The sequence below is a fragment of the Chanos chanos genome, chromosome 12 (genome assembly GCF_902362185.1).
Source record: "Chanos chanos chromosome 12, fChaCha1.1, whole genome shotgun sequence".
NCBI lineage: Eukaryota > Metazoa > Chordata > Actinopteri > Gonorynchiformes > Chanidae > Chanos > Chanos chanos.
This window is the reverse complement of record NC_044506.1, coordinates 8,336,877-8,356,497: the sequence shown is the minus strand read 5'-3', so window position 1 is coordinate 8,356,497 and position 19,621 is coordinate 8,336,877. Positions and strand designations below refer to the sequence as shown.

At 41.4% G+C, this 19,621-nt stretch overlaps 2 protein-coding genes across 2 annotated transcripts; one reads left to right on the top strand and one right to left on the bottom strand.

Moving 5' to 3' along the window:
• Positions 1–11,278, bottom strand: LOC115825351 (metaxin-1-like). Its single transcript, XM_030789172.1, has 8 exons — positions 11,198–11,278; positions 6,742–6,811; positions 6,142–6,221; positions 4,334–4,426; positions 2,104–2,286; positions 1,262–1,338; positions 799–956; positions 1–402 (listed from the first exon to the last, which is right to left on the bottom strand). Exons 1-8 carry the CDS (start codon positions 11,276–11,278, stop codon positions 185–187), a joined length of 960 nt encoding a protein of 319 aa, XP_030645032.1. The 3' UTR covers positions 1–184.
• A 3,975-nt stretch (positions 11,279–15,253) lies between these two features.
• txnipa (thioredoxin interacting protein a) lies at positions 15,254–19,282 on the top strand. The gene is made up of 6 exons (XM_030789367.1): positions 15,254–15,742; positions 16,171–16,246; positions 16,367–16,514; positions 16,798–17,157; positions 17,352–17,663; positions 17,838–19,282. The coding sequence occupies exons 1-6, from the start codon at positions 15,487–15,489 to the stop codon at positions 17,883–17,885; spliced, it is 1,200 nt and encodes a 399-aa protein (XP_030645227.1). The 5' UTR covers positions 15,254–15,486; the 3' UTR covers positions 17,886–19,282.
• The last annotated feature ends 339 nt before the right edge of the window (positions 19,283–19,621 follow it).

Here is a 19,621-nt window from a genome sequence, read left to right as displayed (position 1 = left end):
CAGAATAATGAACAATTCTCAGTGAGAATGACCGTACATTGTGGCAGATTAAATACAAATCGAGGTAATATAATATACAATGATCCTCTTGTCTTTGAACATCAGACATGTATGAGGGTAGACTGTGTGTCTTTTGGTGATATCTTCTTCCCTTTCCTGCTGCCGTTGCCATGGTCACCAACGATTAGTCCTCGTCATCCTCGCCACCATCGTCGTGGCCAGCACTTACTAGCGCCTCTTGAGGATGGGTGCGTTTAATGGTCACAATGCCCGTCAATATGGCGTAACCCAACATAGCGCCCATGGCAAACAGAGCTGACAGGATCTGATTCCGTCTCTTGTGTGGCTCATTGTCAAAGTCACTGCCGTCAGTATGGACAGACATCTTACGGTTTGGGATATCTAGAGGAGGGGAAAAAAAAAAAGGCAAGACAGCAAAATGAAGCCAAAGCTCTGCTAGACTGTTTAAAAACGCTAACTTTCATCTTCTGACTGTAAAACTACACTTTAGGGCTGAATACTTTCCCTAGAAGTGTGATGAAGTACTGTATAGCACAAAAGATATAAAAGATCAAAAAAAGTTTTAAGTATTTGTCCATTTATCCAGGACATCCATTTTCGTTTGGACTTAAGGACTGAAGACGTCAAAACAACCTTCGTTTCAACCCAAAAAAAAAAAAAAATGAAACGCTGCGAATGCTCAATGCTCAGCACTTCCATAAGCGTGAAAAAATCCACTGGAGGCCAGAACTGTGACGCGTGTTGTGAGAAGTATGATGGAAGCGAAAAGGTACAAACCTCGTCCCTCTGACGGGAAATAGAGAACCAGGATGTTGGTGCAGAATTGCCTGAGGTTGTCCAGAGAGTTTAAGTGCTGCTGAAGCTTTCCAGAGGGTAGTTTTATCTTCAGGAGTGGAGCCAGGTGACCAAACACATAGGCATCCAAAGAAGACGGACTGTAAAAATGGAGAAGACATATTATCACATTATCACATATACACACATAATCCCCCAATACACTCATGTAAATATCCTTATGGACAGACACACAAAGGCCCATGTGAACACACACAGGCACACACACTCACACACACACACTCACTCACTCTCTCACACACGCACACACCCCCCCCCCCCCCCCACACCCACACACACACACACATTCACTCACTCAAACACACACGCACACACACACACACACACACACACACACACACAGGCAAACTGTCTGTTGCTTTGACTGTAAGCAGTGGTCACTTACGAGTCACCAAAGAAGAATTTGTGAGAGCCCAGTCTCTGAGAGAGAAGGGTCAGGCATTCCAAAGCATCTCGGTACAGCTAGAGAAAGGGAAGAAACACTTAAAACCATACAGCTGGCATCAGAATAAAGGCAAAACTCCTATTCCTGATACTCTTAATGAACCCGCTTCTACGGACCATGTGTACTCACAGTTCTTGAAAATTCAAGGAATATGAGTGCTTGACTGAAAGGATTTTGAGACGAGTCCATTGAGGTCTCAGTGGAACACGGTGTGACATTTGGAAAAACGGAAGACTACCATATGCGTTCAAACAAGCGCAATCCTAAACAGCAGCCAACAGTTAAAAAGGAATCCAACTGTTTTTTTGGGGTAAAAAAAAAAAAACAACAAAAAAACCCCACATACAGTAAAATCCATCTTGTCTCTTTTTTTAGAACCTCTTTTCAAACTGCGCTTATGATGCCAGAAGACCTGTTTCCAGGGCAACGGATCATCTGACGGGATAACTGCTCTGTTTTGTAAACACGCGGTGAAGAGAGACATTTGGCGCCCTTAGTTCATTGCAGATGGCTTACCTGGGCCAGCTCAAAGACCATCAGTTAGTCTCCTTATGCAACACAATACAGAATAGAAACACACTTTCATTTTAAGGCACGAAGCACTGCCCATCTCTGTGAGGACAAACGCTTACTTTCTTTTTTCCGTGTCGACCAACATGCTCTGTTCTGGATTTCCATATCACCTGTTCCCCTTCCTCTATTTTTTTTGAGACGCTCTTTCCGTTCTAAACTCTCTTTTTCCACTCTAGGATTCCTTTCTTCACCTTTTCTCTTCATCTCACCTCCTTTTCTATCTCTTCTCCGGGCTCCAGGGTTGGATCTCCCCTCACTAGCCTGAGTTTCTCCAGCTGCTGACCATGCATACGGTTGGGCAGCAGGAAGTTGAGGGGGAAGGGGATGTTTTCAGCATACCAGCAACGAGTCACATCCACGTAGTTTTTAGAGTCCACCCAAAGTGTGTAGATCTGAGGAGGACAGGAGGAAAAGAGAGAAAAGGGATAAGGGGGGAAAAAAAAAAAAAGAGAAGACTAATGGTGAGAATGACGTACAGTGTATGCTATGGCTCAAATATAATAACTTCAGCTCAAATAGATTACAACTGAATTCAAATACAGGTGCACTCTTATATCATTACCATTATGCTGTTTCATTGTTATGTTATATTACTATCTGTTCAAGGGTCAAGATCACATATAAAGAGTCAGCTTGTCTGAGTGAAGCAGTTTTGCTGTAAGGCATTTGCTTTGACCGAGTAGAGTTCATACTTTTAACTGAACGTTAGACTCAATTTTAACTCTAGTTGGAATTTCAAAGAAGGGAGACGCTGGACGTTGTGTGATTACGGTTTTCCACTCATAACTGGATTTATGCCTTTTTCTAACGCGCCTGCTGGCTCTGACATTGTCTTCATTATCTGGTCTTTTACAGAGGAAGACGCAGCTTATGCAAAAGGATGTGAGGGGCCTGTCAGCTGTCGGCTACGGTAAACACCACTGGGGATTCTGAGAGAGAGAGAGACAGACAAGCCTGGTCGAAAGCTCTCTTCTCTTTCATTATAGAGAGTTAGAGGACCCATGCGTGGCTCATCAAATGCTTCCAACTGATTCATCTCTTTCCCCTACTCCCTAAATTCACGCTCTAGGACAGCACAGAATCAAGGGACGTCTTTTGGCTTCTCTTAAAACCAAAAAGATAAGATTACCTGTTGTGGATTTTACTGGTTAGAATTAAGTATTTTCTTAGCCATAAAGAATACTGTCAATATTCAACTGACAACTTGGTCATTGCTAACTAGGTGGAGACCAAGTCAGCTAATTGCCTTCTTATTAAGACATCTAAGTTTTGATGAGTACACATAGATCTTCATTTTTTCCCAAAAATGTAACAGATTATTTCATTTGTTCTGTTTAATTCAACAACTATACTCTCTTGTAGCACGCTTACACTAGCTGATTGGTGGCAAGTCTTTCTTTCTATTAAGAATATAAATGATGACAAGTATTTCCTTAAGAATAACAGTAATCTTAGTTTAAGGTTAATCCAGTGGAAGATACTATTTGCAGGGCCAACAATGAGCAAAAAGACGATTTTTTCCGTCTCGGGAACGTGCCAAAGCTCCCATTAAAGAGTTTATTTAAACTCCACTTGAAATTATCAAAATTCCAGTCAATCTGGAATTTGCAACCGCAAGAATTAACGAAGTAAAAACATCCCCTGCGCAGACATGACATGGGTTATTAATTATTTAGAGAAAGAATCTCAAACATGGAAAAGAATTTAGAACAAGAATTTTCGGATTTTTCCTGTTTGTTCCCATAAACATAAACTTTCCTTCTTTCTTGCTCCTTTTGAAGAAAGTCCTTTGTTTGTTATTTTTTTTTTGTTACAGTGTTTACACATGCACAAATATTGTAGAACTGCTCTTTCACTGGATTTGTGCTGATTATTTCTACTGACTGCTGATTGTCTCTCTTTTGCAGTGAAGAAGATGGATGTTTTCACGATCTGCCAATTTGTCCAAAGCCCTCCCCCTTCCAGTCACTGAACATCAAACATCGATCACAATAGAATGAAAATATAGTTTCATGATTTAGAGAAAGCTATCTTCTTACTAAAATATGTATTATTTGGATAGCAAGGTCAAGTGTTCCATCTGAGTGAATTCTGTATACATGACATTTTTTTTTTCCATGAGCATTAGGGAGTGGAGCATCTTGGGAAATGCTGATAGAAGCAATTTTTTTCTCTCTCTCTAATGAACTATTTCAGAATCCACAGGGATCCTCCATTGGCACAGCTGTCCTAACCTGAGAGAACATTGACCTTTGGAAATTTAGATGTTGGCAAACCACAAAAGACGCCACACCGTCGGACCCTGCGTGGGTAAGCTGTGAGGTTACCTCCTTTGTTAAGTATTGCAACATGGGGAAAGGCAGACAGTAGTATTTCCCAATTATTAAGAGACAAACTTAACTCACTCACTCACTCACTAATTCTCTCACACATTCTCACCAGAGCAGGCAGCAATTTTTCCTCCAGCAAAGAAACAAAGGCCAGGGTGTCCGCCCCCTCCTTGGCCGACAGGTCATAGTCTGCATTGTATTTCTGAAAGACAAGAGAGGCAGCTAATCAGCATTCAGGCTTCAACAGAAACTGTCAAAAGTCCTTTTGTGCTCAATCCGCTGAGAAGGTGGGGAACGGAATTCTCTGTGGACCGGGATAATAGATAACCTGTAACAAAGCTATGGGAAAGAGACAAAAACCTTAAGCTCTGATTTGACTGTTTCAAAATGTATCTTAAAAGTCGTGTGGTGTATTCTATGCGATCTGTATTTTGTTTCTTTTCTATGTCATTCAGTGCCAGAAACAACTCGAAGACACTGCGTTTTCGAACTACATCTACCAGCTTCACAAATAAATATAAAAAGTGACGCTGAGTTTCGGTATGGCACTAAAATCATGCACCTTGCCCTGTACTTCCTCTTAAAGACTGATCATACACTCTTGGCCCATTCTTTACTTTGCTACCACTAATTCCCAATAAAACTGCATTCCAAACCCACAGCCCATAAAAACAGAGGCCAAGAGCCATAACGCTGAAAACCTCTGTGCCAGCAGCAACTTCCTGTCAAATCCGCTAACTCCGTTCACCATGATCGTCAATGCCAAGGAGCAAGTGTTCTCCCAAGTGAGACCGTAAATCAGCTTCAATTTCGTTTAAAGTTTAACCGTAAATATGCGAGCTAATTAAGAGAGATGCACAAAAAAAAAAAAAAAAACTGGGGGTTGCAAGCCAATTTTTCTGGTTTTTCTTGTCTTGAACAGACTGGATCCGTTTATCTTATTTTTCGCATCCAAGGGAGAGGCACTGACCACGTCTAATGGGTTCCATTCGAATGGTCACTGTGAAGTGTGGTTAGCCACAGGGTCTGAGGGTTGACAGGGTTATAGGGTCAAACAGGGAAGAGGTCACGGGGTGTTTTACAAGTAGCCAAGGGAAACAGTGTGAAGCTAAAGATTACCCACTGTGAGCTGACACATTAATGATGTGGATGGATGGATGTTTCTTCAGACAGAACCTTAACAGGTCTTTCTAAGAGTGGACCGCAAGGTTTCCCAGCACAGAATGGGATAATATGACTTTTGTTTTCACTGATAATCATATATAATCAATATTCATATAGACACAGGGTTTTTTTTTTTATTTAATACCAAGACATGACCCTGTTTTAAGAACATATATGAAAATGAGTAACACTTAACAAGGAAAGATCAAAAACGAGTTAGAAGTATATTTGGAAGTATACTTGTACAGTTGAGAATTTGAAATGCGATTGTCACAGTGAAAGCAGCTGAAAGGCAAAAGAAATCCAAGTGTTATGTTTGTCCTCTTGCATTTGTGTGCAAGAGGCTTGAACATCCTGTAACCAGTCTCTGGAGCACCATCAAACGTCTCTAGATGTCTCTTGCCGTTTCCTGTTTGAACCGCTCCATAATCACTCTGTGTCTGTGTGTGTGTGTGTGTATGTGTGTGAATGTGTGTTTATCACTGGGCCCCGTTTTGTGTTTCAGAAGCTTCCATTCACTTCTTTCCTGTCTGGTAAGTGTTCCTAATATGGCACAGATGGATTTCATTCACCTGTTTCCTGAGCGCGTGTATCTTGAATTAGCCGCCGTGAGGCTTTGAGTTACGTCCTCACCTGTTTTCAGTGGGTGGCTTTGTGTGTAGAGGGCCCCCTAAAACAGCTCCGTGTTTAAAGCTGGTTAAACCAAGTGGTGGTGGTGGTGAGGGGGGTAGGGTGGTCAAAGAGGTCACTCACCTGTTTCCTGAGGTGAATGATGATTTTACTAGGCTGAGACAGACTGCCTTCTTCTCTGGTCTTCAGTGCAGGCAAAGTACCTATCAGTGAGAGAGAGAGAGAGAGAGATTAAACGTTAGCTGACTTTAAGCATCAAAAACAATAAGAGGAGCTTTAAAGGCTTTCAGTAGACTCGCGTAGACAAGAACGAGTGGAGCGTGGATCTCGTACTGGCATACGAAAAAATAAAGCTGTTCGCTAAGGGTGACAGAAGTCAAGGGATCCACGACTTTTTGACCTATGGTCACATGAACTGTGACCCTGACCCGGGAGAGGGGTCAAGGAGTTACTTCTTTCCTAATACATCACATGGCCGTTGGCCCTGTGTCTTCCTGGGTGGGATCTTTGGTTCTTACGGCTTTATGTAAGAACCATCAGGTGATTGGTCGCCCCCTGATTACTGACCTGCGATGGGCTGACATCTCTCTAGCAGGTCAAGGAAAGAGGGGCCTCCTTCCTTCTAATTCTCTGGAGCGGCTTTATCTGGTGGAGCTTTGGCGTACTCTGGTAAGTTATGGGAGTGGGTTGACAGAACAATCTGGAACAGAATGATAAACTCACCTGTAGGGCTTCTCCAGGGATTGGCGATCTTGTGAACTTTAAGGGGAGCGCCGGCAAATTTGGCATAAGCCTAAAGTAAAGAGAAAACAATGACCGAGGTTCAGTTCAAACTACAGACATTTCCGAAACAAAAAACCCGTCAGTCACATCTATTCTTTCCCCCCCTCCCCTGTGTTGGAAGCTCTGTTATTAATTCTGGTCTCAAAGAAATTCACTGACATGAGCTCATGTCTGGAAGGGGTTTTTGTGCGGCAACTGAGACAAAAAAAAAAAACAAAAAAAAAAAAAAACTTTGCAGACCCTTTTAGATCGACTTCAGGCCCTGTTTGTAAACATCTCATATTTCTGTGCCAGCTGCACTTAATTGAATGCAGAGTCAGTCACCGCTTCATCACTGACGGAGCTCTCTGACATGTTTGTGAAGGGTTAAACACCCCTGTGTGAAAGGATTAAGTTGAAGATGCATGTGTGTGTGTGTGTGTTGGGTGTGTGTGTTGGTGGGGGTGTAGGTCAAATGAGGCCTGAGGTTGTCTCTCTAAGGTACGACTCTTCTCCTCCTTTCCCCAATTTCAAAACATTCAGGAAGTTGCAGTTAAAAGGACATCAAACACGGTGGATCTAGACCACGGATTCCAGCATGGTTTTGGGCTCTCTAGTGTGAGACAAGGAATGCACCAAGCCTTACAATTTACCCCTTTTTTTCTATGCTTATGGGAAATTAAAATGAATGAAACCACATGGTCAGACAGAGAAAACGAAAGAGAGAGATAGAGAACAAGAAAGAGCAAAGGAGAGAGAGAGAGAGAGAGAGAATGGAGCATGATAACAGGACAAATAAATCAAGTGCTCACCACAGCTTAGCAAAAGTAACTGAGGCTTTGAAGATTGTGAAATTGTCAGTTCCATGACGTGACTGGCTGTTCTCTACTGTACTGGCTCTGAGTACAAACAGTGCTTTGTGGCTTCTGTGATGTGAAGTGACTGATGCACAATATTCAAAGCATTTTGCTTCTGTTCACTGTCCCTGACGGCCAACCATCTGCACTGCTGTCTCTCTGCTGTCTTACAGCCGTCTGCATCAAAACGACAATTTATGACTACAATCAGGCGTAAAGTTCTAGTAAAGGAGATGATTGTGTGAATAGCAGAATTCTCAACATTACCCAGTGTATGTACCTGGCAAAAGAACAGCATTAGGCAAAACTCTTGACTGTAGCGAAAAGTACAGCGTGCTCCTCGTCGAAAAAAAAAAATACACACGCGCATGCACGCACACGCAGACCTCAAGACTGCTGATGATGCTGGAAAATTCCTTCACAGAGACCTGAGCGAAGTCTCTTATTTTGTGGCGAGAGAAAATAGTGCCTCGTCTCTTGTTCTGACATATCATATAACGATGCTGCATCACACAGGCTTATTAAACGCCCGCTGGGCAGAGATGGTGGTAAAATGCCTTTACTCGGCGGAGAATTCGGTTCTACGAGTAACGGGCTACTCCCCCTCCCATTAAAACAATCTCGTGCTGCGTTACATCTCAGGGCAGGAAAAGGGGTCTTGTAAACGATGAAAAAAAACCATCAGTCTCTACATTGCGAGAAATAATTCATTAACAACAACATGCAATGCTTTTTTTTTTTTTTGGCCATAACATAAATCAGGGTAAGTCATGGCTGTGACTGCTTGACATTTTCTTCCTCACCAACAAAGGAAGGCAAGTTACAGTGTAAACAACGTTGCTAAATATAACCTCTTAAGGAGTGATTATTTTCCTTTTTCATCTCTGCTCAGAGAAAAAAAGAATTTGGTGCTGACTGTGACGTTATACTTTCCAGCAAAGCAAAGCAACGCTTAATTTTGGCAAACGTCGGCAAAATATATTCCATGGATATTATGCAACCCACAGAAATAATGAATAGTTTCTCAAATATTAGTTTACTCAATTTACCAATCCATTAAGCCTGAAAAGAGACTGAGCACAAGTATTCTGTGGGTTTAACTCTGTTTAAGTGTTATTTCAGCTTTTCAGATTTTGGGGGTGGGGAGGGGTATTCAGCAAGGTCTTTCTTAAAACTATCACTCCCTAAAAATCTGCTTATGGCAGCAAGACTCACAAATCTATCAACAAAAAAAAAAGCCTCCACTCATGGAAGACATTTGACATTACACTCACTTGCCTGTAGCTGTAGTAATTATAGAGCCCTTCCTCAAAGGGTGTTGTTACGGTAACAAGAGACCCAATCCCCTTCTGTGGCTGCGCTGTAGCCGTAGTAACCACAAACCGCCTCTCTTTACTCGGAATGCAGGTTAAGAAAGAGGAAATGCCTCACCATGGGCAAATGATTTCAGGCAGAACAAATCTCTCTGCCAGTCTCCTCAGACATTTACATCCCACAGACGACTGGAGGGAGAAACATTCTGGCAAAAAATCACCCAAGATGTTTACTGTTTGCATTTTTCTTTGTTCATTAATGAAGTTTTCCCCTCTCAGTCAAAAAAGAACATATCTTGCCGATTCACACCCTTTTGCGGTTTTTGTGTTAGAAAGACACTCCTGAGCAATTCATTTGTCCTTTATTTCTTTCCTTGTTTTCTGATTCATACTTGTAATGACCAATGGCTTCATTGTCAGTGTTCAAAAAACACTTTTGTTTTCAAAATAGAAAATGGCATGAGATGGTAGAGATGTAACACCATTCTGAAATTGTAATGTTGATGTTTTTTTTGATAGTCACATGTGAGTTTCCTGGCAAGTGCAGAAGGCTATGCAGCAAGCTCTGAAGGTTCCTACAGTTCGTATGTGCAGTGACAGGAAGGTGATCAAGGGAAAACCAGACTGGCTCCAGAGCATTGTCCTTTTCTGTTCTAGGACACAGGAACTACACAGACTGAGAGTACTTAGAGGTGTGTTGGAGTCATCCTGGATCACAGAGACCCTCTGCAGTGAGGTCAGCTGTTGTTATCGCCATTGTCAGTGACAAGAGACATTCCATTGTTTGTTTGTTTTTTTCTTTTTCTTTTTTCTCTCTCCTCCCTGTAGTCACTCCGTGTGAATTCTGTGCGCGGTCCAAGCCCTGATTTAACTGACGAAAGCATTTGGCCCGTACAAAATAAGTAACTCAGCCAGTAATTAGTCAAGGTAGTTTGCAAAGAATTAATAATGGTTGGTCATGTCATTAGTTTCTCACACATAAGTATGTAAATAATGTCATTAAGTGCAATTATGTCAGTAAACGTGACCCTCTCCTGTTTAGACAGCTGCAGGGGTCAAACAGATAATCTGCCCTCTCCGCCTAGCTATATCTAAACAAAAACAATGGCTTGTGATAAGACATGCCAAGTTCTTGCATGGCCTTCTTCTTAACAAAAGGGAAACTGGGTTCTAACAACCACACCAAAGGTCAGCCACGCACAATGGCGTGACCATACACAGTTTGATAAATGGCTTGAAAATTTCGATTTTCTATTTACTACGACATCAGAATGAAATTTAAGTGTCTCATCTCTAGATAAAGAAACAATTGTCAACCTTACAATAACAAATGTGACACAGTTGTGTATTTGGTTAAAATAACTATCTCATTGTAAGACATGTTTGTCATCACTCAATGAAATGTTTAATGAGCTATCAACATAAGGATTTACAGACTTAGGATTGCTTTGGCAACAAAAGACACTTCTCAGCATACAAAGCTAAACAATTAAGACTTTTAATTACACGTTAGAAAAATGGGTATGATTTGATCTTCTTCCATTTAAGCAATAATATTGACTTAGTGCTGACTAGACAATTCAAAAGTAATATTTTAACCTGTGGCTATGCCAGAGTTGTAAGTACATTTGGCATAGAATGATGCAAGCTTCCTGGCTACACTTAAGGACAGTAAGGATCCAAAGTAGATATTCACAGGTCAAGTATTCTCTAGACTTTAGAATTACTCACTTGCTTTAAAACTTACACAATTATGAACAAAACTATATCAGCGTTAGCAATACATACCAGCCTAGACAAAACAGACAACAGATTTTCATCACTATGCAAAAGGTCAAACTTTACCCCGGGTTTGTCTTATATTCGGATTTCTACAATTTCGAGGCTTGTCATTTTGATATTCGCTTGACAAGTGTTATTCGCGTTCCCGTGGATGTTACAGTGAACAGTTCATAGATGGAATAACAGTGATGATTAATCAATCAACAGCTAGGACGGCCTACTGGGTGAAATAGTGGGTTTTGTGTAATCGAAGTGAAAGTTAATTTCACATGCGGTCAGGCGCGTGGTTTGTTGGAAGGGCGAGATTTTGTGTCTGTCATGCATTAACTGTACTTGAGCTGGAACGGGTCACCTCCCCCATTCATACAGCCTGGGTTAAAGAAAACGATTAACAAAGAGCGGTAACCGCGGAACATGCAACCGAGACTATCGTACTGTAATTCAATTTTAAACTGTGTTTCTTACCAGTACAGTTAAACAATCGATATCTACTGACGGTAATCCCCAGTCGCCTTTCCAACAGTACAACTCCAAGGGAGCAGCCATCTTTTTGTGACTGAATGACCCTTAGCTCGGAAGCACTTGCCGCTTCACCGTTGCCACTGACAACAGTAGTAGCAGCACACGTGTCTTATGTGACAGTGTGGTGCGTATTGATTGGATGTCGAGCAGGTTTTTTTTTTCATTTCCCCTTGTCTTGTAAAGGCATTGGACCCCCTTAAAGAACTACACACATTTCCCCCAAAACTTCAGAATTATATACTGACAAAATATTCCCCATATATTTGCTTTGAGTTAACCCCTCAACACAACTCAAACACAACAAATTTAAAATGTCTAGAGAATAGTACCACCTATAAAACAGTGACAAAAAGCTGTCTTAAAAATGGAAGAATATCTTTGCCCTGACTCGCTCGCCTTGTGTTCTAAATCTAATGAGTGTGTTACTGCACTATAATTTATTTGACACTAGATGGCGCTTAAAGCACATGGCACAGACACGGTGGGAAACGCAGGTGAATGCTTTCAGCATCAATAGCCAGATCAGCTCACTTACGCAAAGCACAACCTCAAGTTAACGTGGTTCATTCACACACACACACACACACACACACACACACAGATGATTGTATTAAGGTGGTGACTATCAATCTTTGATCGGCACATACAAAATAAAAGTTCATAAAAAAATTTCTGTAGGAGTAGTAAGTGAGTGATGTGGCTACAGTTCGATTCATAACGAATATAAGGGACTCTCCAGGTCATGTCGTACTTCGCGTTAACATGAAAAACATCCATGAAAATATTTACAGTGATCAAAAACGTTCACAAATAATCTCATCATATTTTAAAATAACTCCCAAGTAAATGTACATAAGGTTTTAGCTTGAACTCATCCCTTCTCCCAAGAAAATAACAAAGTGCAGAGAATGACATTTCAGGGACCAACCTACTTCTGAGAAGGAGGGCACGCATTTTGTTGGCAGTTCTTAAGGAACTAAAATGGCAGAGCTACAGGTCTGAAGTAAACCAGGGGAGGCTCCAGAACAATACTGACCGGGGATGCTTAAGTAGCATTCACAAACAACAAAGAACTCAATTTTAACTCTGTTACGTACGGAATATTTTCTCTTTGAACTGGTGCAATGCATGACACCCTTTTAAGTAAAACTGAAACTGATTAAGTGGTCTGGCCTAACAAACTCGGGAGTTACTGTGCAACTCAGGAGGCAGTGATCAGTGGATTTTTCTGATTTTCTGTGAGATGTCTCAAAACAGTTATTTTCCGCTGGCCTTACTCTGTTCTCGATTTATCAGCACTCGCGGTCGTTTTGGCAAAAATGAGGGTAATTACCATAGAAAAACAAATTTACTTTGCTAAGTCTACATCTGTGGGCAAATGAGTTATATACAGATGAATGTGCTTTAGACTCTGTGTTTATTTTGTTGTTCTGTGTGGCCCTCATTTGAGCAATAATTTATAGTCATTTATGACAACAGCTACTTCATAAATTTCTAAGGCTACCAAATTTCAGGTGTGTTCCCCGCTGAGACGCAGAGAAAACAGGAAGTAAAGCAATTACAATTCAGCCAATAAAACCACGGAAAATTTGTTGACGCATTTGATGCCAGGTGCTTAAAAATATTTATCAGCTCAGTTGCACAGTATGTGGCAACAAATGTTACCGCGCGCAACACCATGAACTCACAACAACAGATTTAATTTTTTTTTGCCAAGAGACATGTCAAAAGCGTGTGGAACGTTTTATGAGGTAGTATAATGTACAATATTAAAAACTAGATTTGACAGGCCATCAAAAGGCTGCTGGTGTTCTCTGAAGAATTTCTATGAACTTACATCTCTTGGCCACTAGATGGCACTAAAGGCAAATGGCTTCGGCAACAAGATTCTAGGACGTGGTGTTGTCTTGCAAGGAACAGGAGTAGAGGACTTAAGTGACCTATCCGAATCACACTACTCTTTACAGGACTTCGTGGTACCGTCATATTAATCTTAAAGAAAGGCATCTTATATATGACATTCAATCAAACTGATTATCAATCAGGGGGGAAAAAAATCATCACATTCTCATGCACGCCAGTTCTTTTTTATTTGTCCTTGCAGAAACAGCTGCCATGCAATGTTCTCAACAAACCAAACATTTGGAAAGCATATCCTTGCTTAGACTTACATGCTGTACGTGAGGGGCGGTCAAAACCTGGAACTTACATTCGTGTTGTTTTTGAGTCTGCAAAGCACATATGTTACCAACTGTCTACATCCTTCACATTAAACCATGGGCAGATTTTTTTATTTTTATTTTTTTTTGCTTTTAAATGCGTTTTATATAAATAACTACTACCAGGATACTGCCCTTAAGAGGCACCTCTCTAACCTATTTAATGCCATGCATTGCTTCGTATATATTCATGATTAAATAGCTGTGCATGGATGTGTACAGTTATATTATGCATGTAAGGCTTTTTGTTTGTTTGTTTATTTGTCTGTTTGTTTGTCTCATTTTAAAAACTGAAAAAAAAATGTTCAACACAGTTGTATAAATAGCAACATGAAGAACCCTAGTCAAGTTTAATGGCCTCGTACAGCTTACAGTCTCAACGTGGTGTTTTGGTTTTTGACCCTTATTGATCCATAGTGAAAGGTGACCTTTACTGTGGAAATATTTAAGTTTGAAAGTGCATTCAAGAACATTTGCAGTGAGTTGTTACCGAGCATGCCCTTGCAAGTCTATATAGCATATTAGGCTAATCCTCATGACCCAATGGTAATAAACACCTCATCTTTTCCTCGCTCATTCTTTTCATCACCATTGATACATCATGATATTCTTATTATCATCCTCAGACATTATGCCTGTGAGCAAGGGCACTGGGTGAGGTTTGCATTTACATCATCATAAAACTGAACAAGTCAGCACATTAGTTATGATACAGAGGTTATGAAAAGTTATACATTGCTTCTGCCTATGACAAACTTGTGATTTTGTCACGTAAGGTGCAATGTTGCTGTCTGTTAAAAACTGTTTATCTCCTGGGTGTGAAAGAAGTAGTGTAATGTCTGAATATCAATCCATTTCCATTTGATTCAGTTCAGTTGAATTCAGAGTATTCACATAAGTTCGCATAAGTTCAGTTCAGTCTGGTTCGGCTCAGTTCAACTCAGATCAATTCAGTTTTATTTATACAGCAATGTTTAAAACGGTCTTTGTCACAAATACAAAATTTCAAATTCGACACCACTAGCAGTCATGCCTTTTTCAAAGAGTGTTTATCAATGGGTATTTATATTCAAAAGTGATAGTATACGTCTTAAATCATCTTTAAGAAACTGTGAAGTATTTATGAAGACATTCTTACACAGCTGACAAGCTACATTATACAAGTTAGAAAACTATGGCTTAAGTGAAAAATAAGGGCATCGACAGTGTCATTGCTTCTCTCATGTAAGTTTTCAACATCTGGAGTCTGTGAAATAGTTGTAAACAGATATCACGAATGTGATGAAGTTACCAGAAGAAAAAAAAATCAAACAAACCAAAACGACACTAGAGTTCTGGTGGTTTTTATTTGAGCCTCTACGTGGCTCTGTCGAGCATTTAGGAACAGCGTGTACCTCTGGAGTTTTTTTTGTTATGAGTCATAATACGCAGACCCCATTGTGGTAAACACACATCTGCGCTTACTCGCAACATCATCATATTAAGTACATACCCCTAAACGTACTCACAGTATGAGAAAACCACTCCCTTAGCCACCCCCTCATGCTGACGTCAGGTGTGCATTCGCTTCCATGGTCCCAGCCACGAGGTGTTCACGCGTCGGTTCTGAGCAGTGATTGGTGGAAAGTGACACAAACAACGGATTTCGACCAATGGGAACCGTGTGCATGTGCCAAGCCACCCTGTGCATTCCATTTCCACATGCACAGCTGAAGCGATAAACAAGCCTAGTGAATCACTGGTGGAAGACTTGCCGTATATAAGCAAAGTTGAAGCTATTGTGCTCAAAGCCGTGGAACTACCATGCACACAGGATCCATGTGAGAACAGAACTGCACATACAAACAATAGCTCTGCTCTACCGTTGTAGCATCATTTGCTAAACACGACAAGCGCAGTAGGATTGTGAATTAGATGCAATTTGTGAAGAATCAGTAGGTCACCTAATAACTGCCAGTTTTTTTCGTGCAGTTTGAATTTTCTTCTTTATCTGGATACTCAAGTGAAACAATCATGGTTGCGATGACGAAAAGAGTGAAGGTCCTCGAGATCGTCTTCAACGATCCGTCGAAAACTTTTTACTGCAGCGGGGACAAAGTCGCTGGGAAGATTATTGTAGAAGTGTCCGAGGTTACTAGAGTCTCGGCCATGAGGGTCCTTGGAATCGGATGCGCCAAAGTGGAGTACGCAAAAGGAAAACAGAGATGCCGTGAGGAAATCGACTACCTGAAGTATGAGGAGGTTGTTCATCTGGATGACCATCCAGCTGGTAAGAGCATGAGTACCACACTTTAACATACCAGTAACGCGAGCGATAACGTATTTGAAATAGGTAATCAGACAGTTCCGGGGGGGTTGTGTAGTCCGGCTGGCCTATCTAGCCATTAGCCACACTGTAGCTAGCCAGCTGAAACGGATGAAGATGACCAAGCGTTGGAAGACTTGTATACGGAAAAGATGCAAGCTTTGACAACTGATTGAATCAGTTATAAGTATTTTGAGCTATAAGCACACCCGTTAAGCGATGACAGTCTCAGTAACAAGGGATCAGATATCGCTATGATGTGAGCAGGTATCAGTAATGTCATTCTTCAATACCTGAATTCAGTTAGCTACGAGTACGTCACTTAAATACAATTAACAACTTCCATAGACTTAAAACAAATTATAATACATTTCATTTATTTTCTCTATTAGACTCTGATGGCTCGGTTATCCTCAGACCAGGCAACAAATATGAGTACACCTTTGGATTTGAGCTTCCTCCACAAGGGTAAGTGCACTCACCCACATTCTTACACCGCAACCCGACACTGGACGTTTTGAGGGATGTTGCTTTGTTATTGTGTACCATCTCTAAATTAATTTGTTTTGATTTTTTTCCCCTTTGCAGGCAGATTGTGTCTTCCTACAAAGGCAAATTTGGATATGTGCATTACTTTGTGAAGGCTCTTCTGGAGAGACCAGCTCAGCCTGCCCTGGAGTGCAAGAAGCACTTTGAGGTGGAGGAGCCAATTGATGTGAACACCCCAGATCTTCTGGTAAGCATTCATCACTGTTGAAACACTGATAGCTTGGATGTATGATGCGCATGGTTGCCCTTGTTCTCCAATTTTGTGTGGCTTTAGAAGGATTATATTTGAGAGATGCTCTTGCTCACTGTTTTCATTGTAAAGCTGTAGAAGGTCTTTATAAGCGATTTAGTAGAGGTGAAACAATACTTTCGTGTGAAGAATAGCTTAACACTTGACTGCTGTTTATAAGGCAGAACGAATGCATGGTGACGGTTATATGACTATTGTTGTTTTTTTTTCCCATTTATAGTCACCCACAGGTGGCATGAAGGAGAAGAAAGTCACCTGCATGTTCATTCCCGACGGTCAGGTGTCCCTGAACGCACAGATCGACAGACGCGGCTTCTGTGAAGGCGAAGAAATCTGCATCGATGCCAAGTTTGAGAACACATGCTCTCGTATCGTTGTTCCCAAGGCAGCCATTGTGGCCAAGCACACCTACCAGGCCAATGGCAGGACCAAAGTCTTCAGACAGAAGCTATCCTCAGTGCGTGGCAACCACATCATCTCAGGCATGTGCGATGCGTGGCAGGGGAAGACCATTCGCGTGCCCAAGATCAAGCCCTCCATCCTTGGATGTAACATCATCCGCGTGGAGTACGCTCTCATGGTAAGTTCATCTGTCTAAACTCGGAAGTGGCGTTCTAGTTTCTGAGGTGATTAACCTCAATAGACCACTAGAAGACTGCTGAACACTGTTATTTAAGAAGCTTAGAACACAGGAAGTGCTTACAATCTGCTTGCAATCACACTAGGGCAATCTGAATGAATGATATCTCATATATTTCTCATGTGTCCCCACAGATCTATATGCACATTCCTGGCAGTGACAAGCTGGTTCTGGAACTCCCCCTGGTCATTGGCACCGTGCCTTACAATGGCTTTGGCAGCAGAACCAACAGCATGAGCAGTCAGGAGGGCTCAGTTAGCACAGCATCCGCTAGCTGGGTGTCCCTCCGCATGCCTTCGGCACCACCGAGTTACTGCGACGTGACACGGGACTGCCGCCTGGACACACCCCTCACACCTCTGCTGGATGACTACGATGGTGGAGACAGCCCCATCTTCATGAATACACCCCAGTTCCAGTTCCCACCTCTGCCAGCCTACTCTGAGGTGAGTTTGAAATTGGCAGTGAATTGGTAGCTGAGATCGGCAGTTTAGATCCACTGCGAAAGCACAATCATATTTGACACTGTAGGTAGACACTTTTGAGTGCTGATTTGACGTATTGTACTCAGGTGAGACTGAGACCTAATTGGATTTTGCTTTTCTCTCTGTCTCTCTCAGGTTGAAGAGGAATACAACGGCAATGCTCGCATGCTGCAAGTCTGTTGAACAGACAGACTGCACTTCTAGAACTCTTGGCCGTTATAAAAGAGCCACTTTCTTCTCTAGGCACTTATGAATTTCACTTCAAAAGGAACAAAGAGAAAGACTGACATTAGGAGAACTAATGTTAGATGAGAACGAGAAGGTGCGAAAAAGGTTTGAGGTCGAAGTTTGCTGAACGAGATGAGACCGGGCGAGGAAGAGAGGAAGTCGAGGGCGATTCCGGGACGAAGAATCTGAAGTCTGTGCTTTTTCTTTTATGTGCCTGCGCTGTTGACCATACTGAAATCTGGCATTATTTGCATCTGAGGCAGTCAACGTTGGACCGTTGCTGTAAAGAGTCTCAGCGCGCCCAATTTGAAAATCCACATTACTACGTGTGGTTTGCTGTATTCCACTGTATAAGCTGCTCCTCTTGAGAGATGAGATTACTGCTGAAAGTAATGAGAAGAGGGATCATATCATAGCCATGTAGACACTCCTAGACTTTTCCTTTTGGGGGCCAAGCAATTTCTTTTCCGTCCCCAACTGACAAAAACAAGCTCTTAGCCCGTTTTTTTTTTAGCTCGTTTTTGTTGTGTCCGTCCTTGATCATGTTTTTAGAATCATTCCATGGAATTCCTATTTTATCTGTTTTGGGATTTCATTAGGCGAACCAGCTTTAGCACATATTCATTCATATCTCTTTGATTCTTTGGTAGATTATGTCAGGGACGCGATGGAAAGTTTTGAACCGATGTTATCAAGGGACACTCATGCAGGGTCCATTTATTGGTTTGTTACCAGTTTGTTTTGTTTTATTTTTAATTTCTTTTGTGATGCACTTTCTTATGGATGCAACATGCTCTATAACTGCCTGCAGGAAAGATACCTGTGTTTTAGGTTGTAGATATTTTTGTTGTCTCTGTTTTTGTCTAAGTCTTCCAATGCTATCCTTCCTGTGGGATGAGCATGCAATTCACATACAGTCCGTGTCACCAGGACCCACCACTGTATTGTATCATAAACCTCAACTTGTCAAGGGCTTTTGCCGATTCTTCCCTCGCTTGAATGAGGGCTTACTATAAAGGCCATAAAGATTCACTTGACACTACAAAGTGCCAAAGACTGGAGGCTTGCATTTAGGCTTCAAGTCCGTACCACATATGTTGACAAGAAACCACACTTGTATGCAAACATTGTGAATTTGGATTTACTTTCGATAACATTTCACTTGAGTGACCATGTTCTTCCTTACTGTGTGTTCTTGAGTGCTTAATAACTGTTATTGTAAGAGTGACCTGTGAGAGGAAAAAATGCTTCATGTTTTGTTTTCTCTTTTGTACGTATATCTTATTGAAAACTATTTTTTGTATGAGACCCTGTGGGTTAGTTTTCAAATAAAATATTGAAAATGATCCTTATTCCTGTCTTTGGCTTTTCTTCATTGCACACTGTCAAAATTTCAGGACACTCATTTATATACAGTATTCAGAAAAGATATGTTTTAATAATTAGTATTGCTCAAATTTTAATGTTCAGAGAGGGGACAGTGTGTTAAAAAGACCAGCTCACGAAGAATCATAAAAGAAGAATCCTGTCTGTGTTATAGCCTTGACAGATACAGGACTAAATCCCTTTGGTGATCACTGAAACACCTCAGTATGGTCTATATATACCTAGTGCTTACCTGGCTAATCACAATCTCCCCACAATACTGCACACAAGTGTCAAATGGTGTCTAGACTCGAAAAGGTTTGACA